The sequence below is a fragment of the Sorex fumeus genome, unplaced genomic scaffold (assembly GCF_029834395.1).
Source record: "Sorex fumeus unplaced genomic scaffold, SorFum_2.1 ptg000014l, whole genome shotgun sequence".
Lineage (NCBI taxonomy): Eukaryota > Metazoa > Chordata > Mammalia > Eulipotyphla > Soricidae > Sorex > Sorex fumeus.
The window spans coordinates 4,196,557-4,208,552 of NW_026606071.1; the positions used below are offsets into that span (position 1 = coordinate 4,196,557).

An 11,996-nucleotide genomic window follows, 5' to 3' on the forward strand; every position below is an offset into this window, starting at 1 on the left:
AATGCTGCTTAAGTTATTTAGACATTTGACATTTATTTAAGTTTTGAAGGAAGAGAACACAGCATATTTGAGGCATTTAGTGATGAAGTATTGTAATCAGTTCTATTTTATCTGATGTCACTGTCACTGTCACTGTCCTCCCATTGTTCATTGATTTCCTTGAGCGGACCCAGTAACATCTCCATTGGAGACTTTGTTGTTACTGTGTTTGGCATATCGAATACATCACAGGTATCTTGCCAGGCTCTGCCGTGTGGGCGAGATACTCTCGGTAGCTTGGTCGGCCATGTTGGCTGCATGCAAGGCAAATGCCCTACTGCTGTGCTATCGCTCCAGCCCATTTTTCTGATGAAAGAAAGATTATACCAACATCTTCTGAATGCATTAATTTAAAATAGAAAAGTTGTATTTACAGGATGTATTTAGTAATTTTGCTTCATTTTCTTGGGGGGAGGGGAGCGCCAGACGTAGTAGAGCTCAGAGGCTACTCTCAACTTTGTGTGTTTAGGGGTTGCTCCACATGGAACAATGCAGCAGTGATCAAACCTGGGTTTCCTGCATGCAAAGCATGTGCTCCAGCACATCGAATTCTCTGACTCCCAACAGGTTTTTGTTGTTGTTTTTTTAAATCTAAAGGAGCTAATAAGGAAGATATTAATATAACAGGAAAATATAAAGAATATAATTGAAGAACTGATGCAATAGAATATAATGGAAGAATGTAATAGAAGATAATAATATAATAAATAATATAACATTCAAATTATAAAGTGCATTTAGAAGTTAAAATTTGAGGCCTAGGTTTGATCCCTGGCACAACACATTCCCACAGCACTTCTAGGAGCAAGAACAGAACCAGGAGTAGCTCCTGAGCACATGGCTTATATGGTTGGGTGGTCCCTAACCATATAAGCAAACAAACATTTTCTGCCTTTTTCTCTCTCTGAGTAATAAGAATATATACGTATATCCTAATACGGAAAAACGTATGCAATCAATTCTGCAATCAAATCTTTTAATCCTTGTCAAAACAGTGTAGTCTCTATTCTTTCTTTCCCATATTTTACACAACATATGCACATACGGACACAAACAAGCCATATTCTTCAAACTTTGGTCTAAGTAATACTATAAAATCTAAATTTATCTAAATTTAAATTATTCACAGTATTAATCATGTATTACAGTATTCTTTACAGTATTAATCAGTATTAATCAAGAGTATAGCCTAGTACATTGGTAATTCTTAGAGAACTGAGGGAGAAAGATATTTTAGGTCCACATTTGTGTTGATAATGGGATGTGATAGATCCTTTATTTGAGCATGAAACAAATAGGCTTTCTGGAGGGTTTTTTTTTAAGTAATGTCTTATCATGGTTTTAAATTAGATGACTTACAGAATTAGATCTCTTAGGTTCATTTTTTGGGGCTGCAGCAATAGCACAGTGGTAGGGCGTTTGCCTTGCTTACAGCCAGTCGGGCCGAGCCAGGTTTGATTTCTCCACCCCTCTTGGAGAGCCCGTCTAGGTACCGAGAGTATCTTGCCTGCACGGCAAAGCCTGGCAAGCTACCCGTGACATATTCAGTATGCCAAACACAGTAACAACGAGTCTCAAAAAAATGGAGACGTTACTGGGCCCACTTGAGCAAATCGATGAATAGTGGGAGAACAGGTTCATTTTAGTTTGCAGAGTATCACTGTCACTGTCCTCCCCTTGTTCATTGATTTGCTCAAGTGGGCCCAGTAACGTCTCCATTGTGACAATTGTTACTGTGTTTGGCATATGGAATACGTCACAGGTAGCTTGCCAGGCTTTGCTGTGTGGGCGAGTATACCCTACATTTATTTATGATAGATTTTTGATTACATCCTTAAACTTGATGATGATCCAGAGTCTAATATTATTTATTAGACTGGGTGAAATAGAGAAAATAAATATAGTATTATAGAATTTACTGCGCAACCAGAACCTGTGTTTTGTGTAAGATTTTAATAAATTAATAAATTGAGTTTTTTTGGTTTTTTGTTTTTTTTTTTTTAGGTATTGAAAGTGTTGAGTTGAGTCCTCTTGCTGCAATATGTGTCAAAATATATTCTGGAGGAAAAGAATTAAAGGTGGATGGCTCCATTCAAATGTCTCTTCCCCTTCTGCATACAAGCGATGTAAATGCAGGGGATCACATACCCGCCTGGACATTTGATATGGACACAGGTATGTGAGCTAGGTGAAAGTACCCTGGTTTTGAATGGAATGTTTTACTTTGTTTTAAACATTTTGTGTTTTGGAGGGATTCATACCCAGCAGTACTCAGGGCTTACATATGACTGTGCTCAGAGACCACTCCTGGCGGTGTTCAGGGGAGCATATGTATTGCTAGAGATTGAATCTGGGTCAGCCACATGCAAGACAAGTGGCCGTACTGCTGTACTATCTCTCCAGTCCTTGAATATTTTATCTTAGAAAATGTTTCCATATTTTATTTAAATATTTCAGATTTATTAGGGTGTAATTAAATGTCTGTTTTTTTATTAGCAAGGCAGAATATTTTACTTGAACATTTTATCTTTAGTAGCTAAATAGAGCACTAAGTAATATAACAATTTTAAGCTCTTTGTCAATGACCAAAATTTGTCTCATTTTGATTAAAATAATGCAACTATGGTTGGAGAGGGGGTGCTAACAATATACTTTTTTAAAAGAATTAATGGGCTGGAGCGATAGCACAGCACGTAGGGCATTTGCCTTGCACACAGCCGACCCGGGTTCAATCCTTGGCATCCGATATCATCCCACAAGCACTGCCAGGAGTAATTCCTGAGTTCACAGCCAAGGGGGTAAGAGTAATCCCTGAGCATCTCTGGGTGTGACCTAAAAAGAAAAAAAAAAAGAATTATTTACTCACATTCTCATTCCTTTTAAAAAATCTCTTAATAAACTGAATTAAATTATGATTTTGTTATGATAGTGTGATGGATAATGTCAACTTATATTTAAAGTTTTGGTCTTATTCTTGAACTCCAATGTTAAAAATTAAAAGGAAATGATCAGTCAATTCACAGCTGAAGTCTATGGGTAGACTGACTTGGTGAGGCATGATACTGAGTGTAGATGCTTTCACAGGACTTATTTTCTCTCCTATCTCATCTATTTCCTCAGGGCCAAGAAGGCTGTAGGTGCTCTAATTTCCTGTGCAGATTAAAATTTAATCAGTCTTTTCTTAGTAACTGTTGCTAAGCTTTTGGATTCACTGCAGCCATAAAGTGGACTTTGTACACTTATTCTGGCTCTTGTCTTCAGGGCCTGCAAGAGAAATGCACAGATCTTTTTAGTTTTAGGTTTCTTCTTGGAACTTAATCACATGGACTGATAACAGGGAATAATAGATACCACCAAAGAGATTTCACTGTAACTAGAAGGTTATGGAGTAAAACTAAAACTCAAACAGATGTTCGTTATGGTAGGTAGGCTATAACCTTACCTATCTATGATTTTAAGAGAAAGTAGAAATGACAGAAGTTATAATGGTAGCTTTAAGAAAGAACTCTTCTCATCACTATTCTATTCACAGTACCGCACTTCTGGTTACCAAATACAGATTGGTTGGTTGGTTTCCACACTAGCTTCTGACACTGCCTGGGTATCTTATAGTTCATATAGTGTCTACAAGTGTTAGCATCCAGTTCCCCAGGTGGTGAGTTTTTTTTTTTTTTTTGGTCAGAACTGGCGTTGTACAGGGGTTATTCCTGGCTCATGCACTCAGGAATTACTCCTGGAGGTGCTCGGGGACCATATGGGATGCTGGGAATTAAAAAAAATTTTTTTTTCTCAGTTCCCCAAGTTTAAGGGCTCAGTCCTACAACACTACCCCCTCTATTAATTAAATTTTAATTTGTTTGTCATCTGAGCTTCTGACTGGCTGGAGAGGTTCCTAAGGCCCTCTCTGGAGTCAAAAATTTGGTAGAACTGCTCATGGGAAAACAGCTGATAAATATGGATGTGCTGCGTTGCCACCCAGCACATGCATATTTATCAGCTCAACTCTTGGAACCCTGAAAGTTCAGGCATTTTTATGGAGTTCTCACTGCTCTAGTCTTGGCTGGGTAAGTCTTTAACCAGGGAGTTTTGGACTTAGTTTTCAGTGCCTCTGGAGAAATGAGGCTGAAAGTTTCATCTCTCTAATCATATGGTTGGTGAGTCTAGCAATTAGCTCCCATTCTTAAGGACTTACCACAAATCATTTCAGTACCAAACTCTGTTTAGTTGGAGCACATTTGCTTTCACAGTTCTGGATCTTACCACACAGGCATGCTTAGGCTTTTAAGTGTGCTGTCCAAGAACAGGAGACTAAGATCAAATTATACAGCATCCTATTGAAAATCAGTGGGTTGAGAGTTCTAAGATCTGGTATTTTAAAACAAAAGTGGGTTTTCACTTGTCCTATTATTTTAAACGGGTTGTTTTTAAAACCTTTTGTATTTGGGGGGTGGGGGTAGTGGGATGGGCGGTACTTCCAGCTCAGTGCTAGTGGTCAGAAGTCACTTCGGAGGCCCCCCGCATACAAAGTATGTGCTTCAGTCTGTTCAGCTATCTCCATATCCCTTAAAACACTTAAAATACTTTTTAAGTAATTTTAAAGCATTTATACACTATCTCACATTTGCTCTGAGTCCAAATTGTCTCAATGATGGGGCCAGAGCAGTAGTACAGTGGGTAGGACGTCTGCCTTGCACATTGCTGACCTGGGTTTGATCTCTGGCAGATCACATGGTCGTCCTCTGAGTACTGTCAAGAGTAATTTCTGAATGCAGAGCCAGGAGTAACTCCTGAGCATCTCTGGATGTGACCCAAAAAGCAAACAAAACAAAGAAAACCAAATTGTCTCAATGACAAAGTCATCAACAAGTGGCAGAAATTTTTTACTTTTTGTGTGATGTTTAACCTGTTGCTTTTAAGTTTTTTTTTTTTAATTTAAATTCATTTCCATTAGTTTATTCTCTCTTATAAATTGAAGATACATCATTACAATAAACAAATGAACCAAGTACAAATATGTAACAAACTTATATAAATGACTTTCTTAAGCTAAATTTAATCAAGTATGTGTTTTAGTACATTTTTTGCATCTATGACATTTTATTGGAGTAGATAGAATTAAAAAAATTTACTTTTAAAAGAGGTATGCCAACAGTACTAGAACCAAACAATATTTAATAAAAAACTTTAATGAGGCCATGCAACATATTTTAGAACATGCGACAAATAACTCCTTCTTGCTGCCTTTGAATTTCACGAGTTTTTAATTCACTTCAGTATTTATGCCCCTCGCATCCATCTCTTGATGCTGTGATGGCCGGGCTGTGTACACACCTGGCTATGGTGAGGGGCAGGGCAATCTCAGTAGAGATGAAATAACCATGTTTTGTGCATGCTGTGGCACCAGGGATCAAACTCCATATTCTTACAAGACAGTGCTTCAAACACTGAGTTCCCTTCTCTCACACTTTTTAAAAAGCACTATAGCACTGTCCTCCTGTTGTTCATCGATTTGCTCGAGCGGGCCCAGTAATGTCTCCATTGTGAGACTCATTACTATGTTTGGCATATCGAATACATCATGGGTAGCTTGCCAGGCTTTGCCGAACGGGCGAAATACTCTCAGTAGTTTGCCAGGCTCTCCGAGAGGGGTGAAGGAATCAAACCCGGCTACGACAAAAATTAATTTTAAAAAAATATATTTTTTGATTTGGGACCACACCTGTCAATGCTCAGAGATTACTCCTGACTCTGCACTCAGGAATTACTCCTGGAGGTATTCAGGGACCGTATGGGATGCCAGGGGATTGAACCCAGGTCTCCCACATTCAATGCAAGCACCTTACCTGGTGTTCTACTATCTGGTCCTCTACTGTAGGATAACAATTGATTTGTCCTTTCTTCCTTGCCACAAGGAGCTTAGGTTTATCAGGGATTCCACCCTTGTGCGGGCCCTCCTGCTGAATGGGTTAGAAGAAGTATCCCCTGAAAGAAAGAACTTTACCCCTATTGATTGTGATCACACCTATGTGTAAGCCTTATGCATTTGGATTTAACTATACTGTAAGAGTTAGCTTGGGGGATCCAGATTCCAGAGGCAGAAGGAGAATGAAGTAGCATGGGGGAGGAAGAAACAAGAAGAGAATTAGAGGAGAATGGAGATGGGAATGGAATAAACTGCAACTGACACCAACCAGTCTGGCCCTTATTCCTTCCTTCCTTCCTTCATCTGCCCATTGCCATCCACCTCCCCAGGGTGGGGGAAGCGGCCTGAGAATACCAAATGCAGGCGGCGGGAGAGATAAACCGCTGCTGTCTTTCTGTTTAGACACTTTACCCTGACATTCTTAAGGCATCTCAACAATACAATTTTAGCATTATTTAGAGTCATGATTTCCCTAAACATGCATACATTCATAGTTCATTGTGATAATTTTATTTTTTAGACCAGAGTTCAATTCCTTCGCCCCTCTCGGAGAGCCCAGCAAGCTACCGAGAGTATCTCGCCCACACAACAAAGCCTGGCAAGCTACCCGTGATGTATTCGATATGCCAAACACACTAACAACAAGTCTCACAATGCAGATGTTACTGGGCCCTCTCAAACAAATTGATGAACAATGGGAGGACAGTGCAGCCAGTCATAATAATAAAGCATTGCTTATAGTCTGTTGATCTATATTATAATTTGATTGTTATTTTCCTATAATAACCATGGCACAGTTTTCATGATCTTTGAAAAAAGTACTGTAATGTATTTAATATGTTCCCAGCTCTAAAAATCTGTAGATTCTAATTAACCAGGTGGTATATTTTTCTTTCTTTCCTTTCTAGGTGCTTGGGTAAACCATGGCCTGGGGATGGTGAAAGAGTATAATGATCATTTAATATGGACATATGATGCTCCATATTTGGGCTACTGGATAGCAGCTCCAGTTCCAGGAACTAGAGGTAATAGAGAAACAAAACAAAAAGGAAATAGAAAAATAATTGAAGTAATCATCTAGAATTGGTATCAACAGATCTTGATATTATTTTAAGCACTGACATTTATTTACCTATACTGTGACTCCTGCCACATTTACACTTTCTATCCTTGTGGCCGGCCAGTATTTATTTGGGGATCACCTGCCTTCTCTTGGTCCACTCCTCTTTCTCACCAAGGGTTATGCTCATGACCCAAACTTAGGCCAAACTAACTTTTCATCTTCATCAGCCTATAAGGAAAAGACAATAAAGAGTTGGGATTAGCCACAACATAGCAGCAACTTTTGATCTCTTGAAGGTCGTCAGGTATGTCTGCTAATTAGACCTCCAAGGCAGGTAAATGATTATTAGTACAGTGGGTAGAGTGCTTGCCTTGCATGTGACAGATCTGGGTGTGATTTCTGGCATCCCATATGATATTCTGAGCACTGCCAGAAGTAATTATTTTCTTCTTTAAAAAAAATTTTTTTTAATTGAATCACCATGAGATTTCATGATCTGGTTTCAGTCTTACAATGTTCCAACACTCATCTCTCCACCAATGTACATTTCTCACCACCACCAATATCCCCCATATTCTTCCTGCCACACACCCCCCCAGGCCTCCCTCTATGGCAGACACTTTTCTTCTCTCTGTCTCTGTCTCTGTCTCTGTCTCTCTCTCTCTCTCTCTCTCTCTCTCTCTCTCTCTCTCTCTTTCTCTCTCTCTCTCTCTCTCTCTCTCTCTCTCTCTCTCTCTTTCTCTCTCTCTCTCTCTCTCTCTCTCTCTCTCTCTCTCTCTCTCTCCCCTTTTGGGCATTATGGTTTGCAATGTAGAAACTGAGAAGCCATCATGTTTGGTCCTTTACCCACTTTCAGCACACATCTCCCTTCTAGAGAGATCCTTTCCAACCATCATTGTCATAATGGTCCCTCCTTCTCTATCCCAACTGCCCTCTTCCCCAGCCTTTGAGGTAGGCTTCCAACCATGGACCATTTGCAGAAGTAATTCTTGAGTGCAGTAATTCTTGAAAAATTCTTGAGCATTGCTGGGTGTGACCTAAAACCACCACCCTACCCCCATGCCCCCAAAAGTGGACAAAATCCAAAAATTGAATACTAGGGATGATAATCATATTCTAGGAATATGAAGGTTTCATTTTTTCCTTGACTTAACATGCTATCAAATTATGTGGTTTGTACTAAGGAAATCCTACAATCATCAAGTTCTGTTAGTCTCTCAATGTATTCAGATATTGCACATTTTATCCAATAAATCTTAGGAAAAAGAAGATCCTTAGCTGTTGTCTGGGCTGGTTGCTTCTACTTTATGGCATTGCTAGTGTCTGTTTGTGTAAATGGAGTTGCTTTATGATTCTCTAGTATTGGCTTTGCTAAAACAAAGTTCTAACCTCTGGTTTCTTTCTGCTCGGAATTGTCTTTTATCTTTTTTGTTTGTTTTTGGGCCATACTGAGAGATGCTCAGAAGTTATTCCTGGCTCTGTGCTTAGGATTTACTCCTCGCAGATATTCATGGGATCATATAAGCTACTGAGGATGAACTGGGGTGGCTGAGTGCAAGACATGCTCTACTCTAGCTTTTGATGGGCCTTATCTTGTGGACTTGTATATTTACAAAAAGAGTAACTATCTGTGCATTTTAACAAAGTTTGAGGAGAATGTTAGAGTTGATTGCTTATTTCATTCATTTGCCTTTAATCATGTGTCAGACAGATTTATTTTTAAGTTAAATGTCTTGGCTCCCAGCAGAGGAGAAGCTACATTTTGAGTATTTCATGCTGATTAGGTGTCAGCCTCTGATCCAGTATGTAAATGCCAGTGCACATGCATTTGTCTACAGCATCCTGTCATCTGACTGTATCATTCCTGCCAGTTAATCACTTGAAAGCTTTTAAAAGTTTTTTAAAATTTTTTCTTTCTTTTAAACTGAGTCTTTTTAAACCAATAATTTTTTTCAGTGAGTTCAAAATTTAATATTTCAATAAGGGAAATATAAACAATTCACCAGAAATAATCGAAAGGAATGTTTTCTCCTTGAACTTAGAGCTTATGACATTATTTATTCAGAAACCTGAGCCCAGTCACTTTTGTTCTTCATGACATAAAATGTCATGTAGTGTTGGCAGCTGTCTCACCTCATTTTATTCTAGATTTGCAACTGTAGTGAAATATTGATGAAAAAGCATATTTAGTAATTATTCAATATAACCAAACCCAAGCTGTTTCATTTCCAACAAAGATAACCTAAGAAGCACTTCAATTTTATAGAGATGCATATTTCTTATAAGAATATACTAGAAATAATAGTTTATATAAGGTAAGATGACTCTGAATTATAAAAACTGAGTTTTCAGAAAGAGAAGTTTTGCTTTAACTTATGTGTTGAAAAATATTTTGTGTGAACGAGTATCAAAATAAATTGGAATTTAAGTTTGATTGTATACTGTTTAGTAATGCTTTTAAAAATTCATTTTAGTTTTTCCAGTTATTTGGTGACTTGAAAATATCCTTCCCCATATGAGTCTTAATTTTCTTGTTTTAAAATTGTGGAATTCACATATGATGATCCCTAAATTCCTATGATCCCTAACTCGCTATGACTTGAATATGATGATCCCTTCCCTAACAGTTTCAGGATAAGAATTGTTACTGAAAAATAAAAATGGGTTCTGGGGAGTAGTTATAACCTGGTGATTTCAATTTATTACACTTAGAGTAAAGTAATCTCTCACTTATTAATGTTTTAAAATGTGAATTTCTAAATATATTTGATAAAAATATTGTAATTTTCTAAAGATATCAGCTTTTATTTCTAAAAATGAAATCTCTTAGAATGTTTCAGAGTAATAGTTGGTAGCATTACTCTGTGAAAACATTCATATATATTGCTAGAAGCAGAAGGTAAATTTCACCAAGTTACAATATAATTTTATTCTTTTGTTCTGGATCCTGAATATAAATGTATAAATAGAATTTTTACCCTTATTTTTGTTTGAAGAAATTTGATTTAGCAGTAACAATGGTGTGGTTTAACGTGGACTAAATTTTCATAATCGATGAAATTAGGTGTGATGCATACCCAAGACCACATGGAAATAAACTGTTGGAGCCAAGATTACACTTCAGTCACTCTGGCTTCAAAGTTGGGTGCATAACTACAGTATTGCTTCTTCAACTTCTTTTCCATGTAGTTGTGGAGTAGATAAAGCATAATTTCAGAAATATTTTGAGACTTTGTGATCTTTAGTCTCTTACAGAAATTTTTGATAAAGAACCTTGTGCCTGGACTATCTACCGCATAGATTACAAAAAATCAGTTATCTCATTACCTTATTATTCTATTAGAATCTAATTGAGACTAATAGTATACTTGTTGTATACATTTTGTAAGATGAAGTCTTGGGCTCTAAAGATAGTACCGAGGTTAAGCACTTGCTTTGGGATAGGAGGGATAGTACAATGGGTAAGGTACCTGCCTTACATGTAGTTGACCTGAATTCAGTTCTCAGTGCTACATATGGTTTCCCAAGCACTGCCAGGAACGTTCCCTGGACAGAGAGCCAGGAGTAAGCCCTGAGCGTAACCAGGTATGCCTCCAAAACAAAACAAACAAGCTCCCCCCAAAAAAGAGAGAGAAAAAGAAAAGAAAAAAAATGGCATGTTATGATTATGTTATGATTGTGAAACAGATTACTAATGATTAGTTGTCCCAATGGCCCTCATTTTCCTGTAGCACTGTCCTCTAGCACTGTCCTCCTGTTCATCAATTTGCTCGAGCGAGCCCAGTAACGTCTCTATTGTGAGACTTGTTACTGTGTTTGGCATATCAAATACATTACAGGTAGCTTGCAGAATAATTATACATACTTCTCATCCCAGCACATAGCCAGCTTTTATTTCAGCTAGGCTTTTAAGCGTTGTGTGGCTATGTATACTACCTCCACTGCTGGGTTCACATTCTATGGTGCCAGAAGATGTTGCAACATTTAAGTCTTGGAACTTTTGGATTCTCTCTACTGCTTTAGTCCTTTTCTACTCTGACTAATTGTTTTTGAATATATCTTTAAAATTTCCTTAATCAAATGTTGCTACTTATGGCCAGTTCTTTCTACGAACATTCTATATCAGAATGTCTTCACACAAAACTTAAATTAGAACTGTGTGTCTCATTTTTTTTTTTTTGCCCCAAATTATATTTACTGCCACACAGCTTGGGTTACCATTTTCACTCTCATCTGATAAGTCCTCACTCTCTGAACTAAAAGCCAGCATCACATATTTTAGTTCTTTCACAACCTCATTTCAACATACTGCAATTGTAATAGTAAGAATCATGATAGTAAAAACAGATCTGCTATCTCAGACATTTGCTGACTTCTTACATTTTTCTGATGATTGGGCTAGATGAACCCAGCCATTCAACTTTTTCTCATTCTAAGTCTGAAGAAAGAGCAGCTTCCTCAGATACTGTTCAACTCCTAGGAGATCATACCATGCAAGCTATTTTCAGAACTCATGTTTTGCAGAGTATAGGAAGTCTGGGAAAGTGTGTTTCACCCACTGGAAATCCCGATATGAGACTCGAGCACAGAAAAGTGTGTCCACATACCTGCCATGTTTCGGATAGGACCTTAAATAATATATTTTCCTTGTTTTTATTGAATCATTTAGTTTTAGGTAAAAGTGGAGACCTAAAGGATATTACTGCCTACCACACAGTGTTCCTTACGGCCATATTAGGAGGAACAATAGTTATTGTCATCGGATTTTTTGCCATCCTTCTTTGTTATTGCAGGTAAGAATAATATTGATCACTGTGTGGAAACAAAGAAAAAAATTATAGCATGTTGGTAGTTCTGTGTGTCATTGCATAATTTGTAGAAATCAACTGTTTTAAAAACCTCTGAAATAAAATGGGTACATGCTAGCAATAAAATAGCAAACTATATAATGCACATATATAGAATAATTCT

At 37.7% G+C, this 11,996-nt stretch overlaps 1 protein-coding gene across 2 annotated transcripts in view; it reads left to right on the forward strand.

The window, feature by feature from the left end:
• Nucleotides 1–11,996, forward strand: part of FAM171B (family with sequence similarity 171 member B) — a 68,261-nt gene that overhangs the window by 54,739 nt on the left and 1,526 nt on the right. For both annotated transcript variants that reach the window (XM_056111648.1, XM_056111649.1), the window contains exons 5-7: nucleotides 2,044–2,214; nucleotides 6,871–6,987; nucleotides 11,695–11,818. In XM_056111648.1, the coding sequence (XP_055967623.1) occupies nucleotides 2,044–2,214; nucleotides 6,871–6,987; nucleotides 11,695–11,818 (412 nt within the window). The remainder of the gene's footprint in view (nucleotides 1–2,043; nucleotides 2,215–6,870; nucleotides 6,988–11,694; nucleotides 11,819–11,996) is intronic.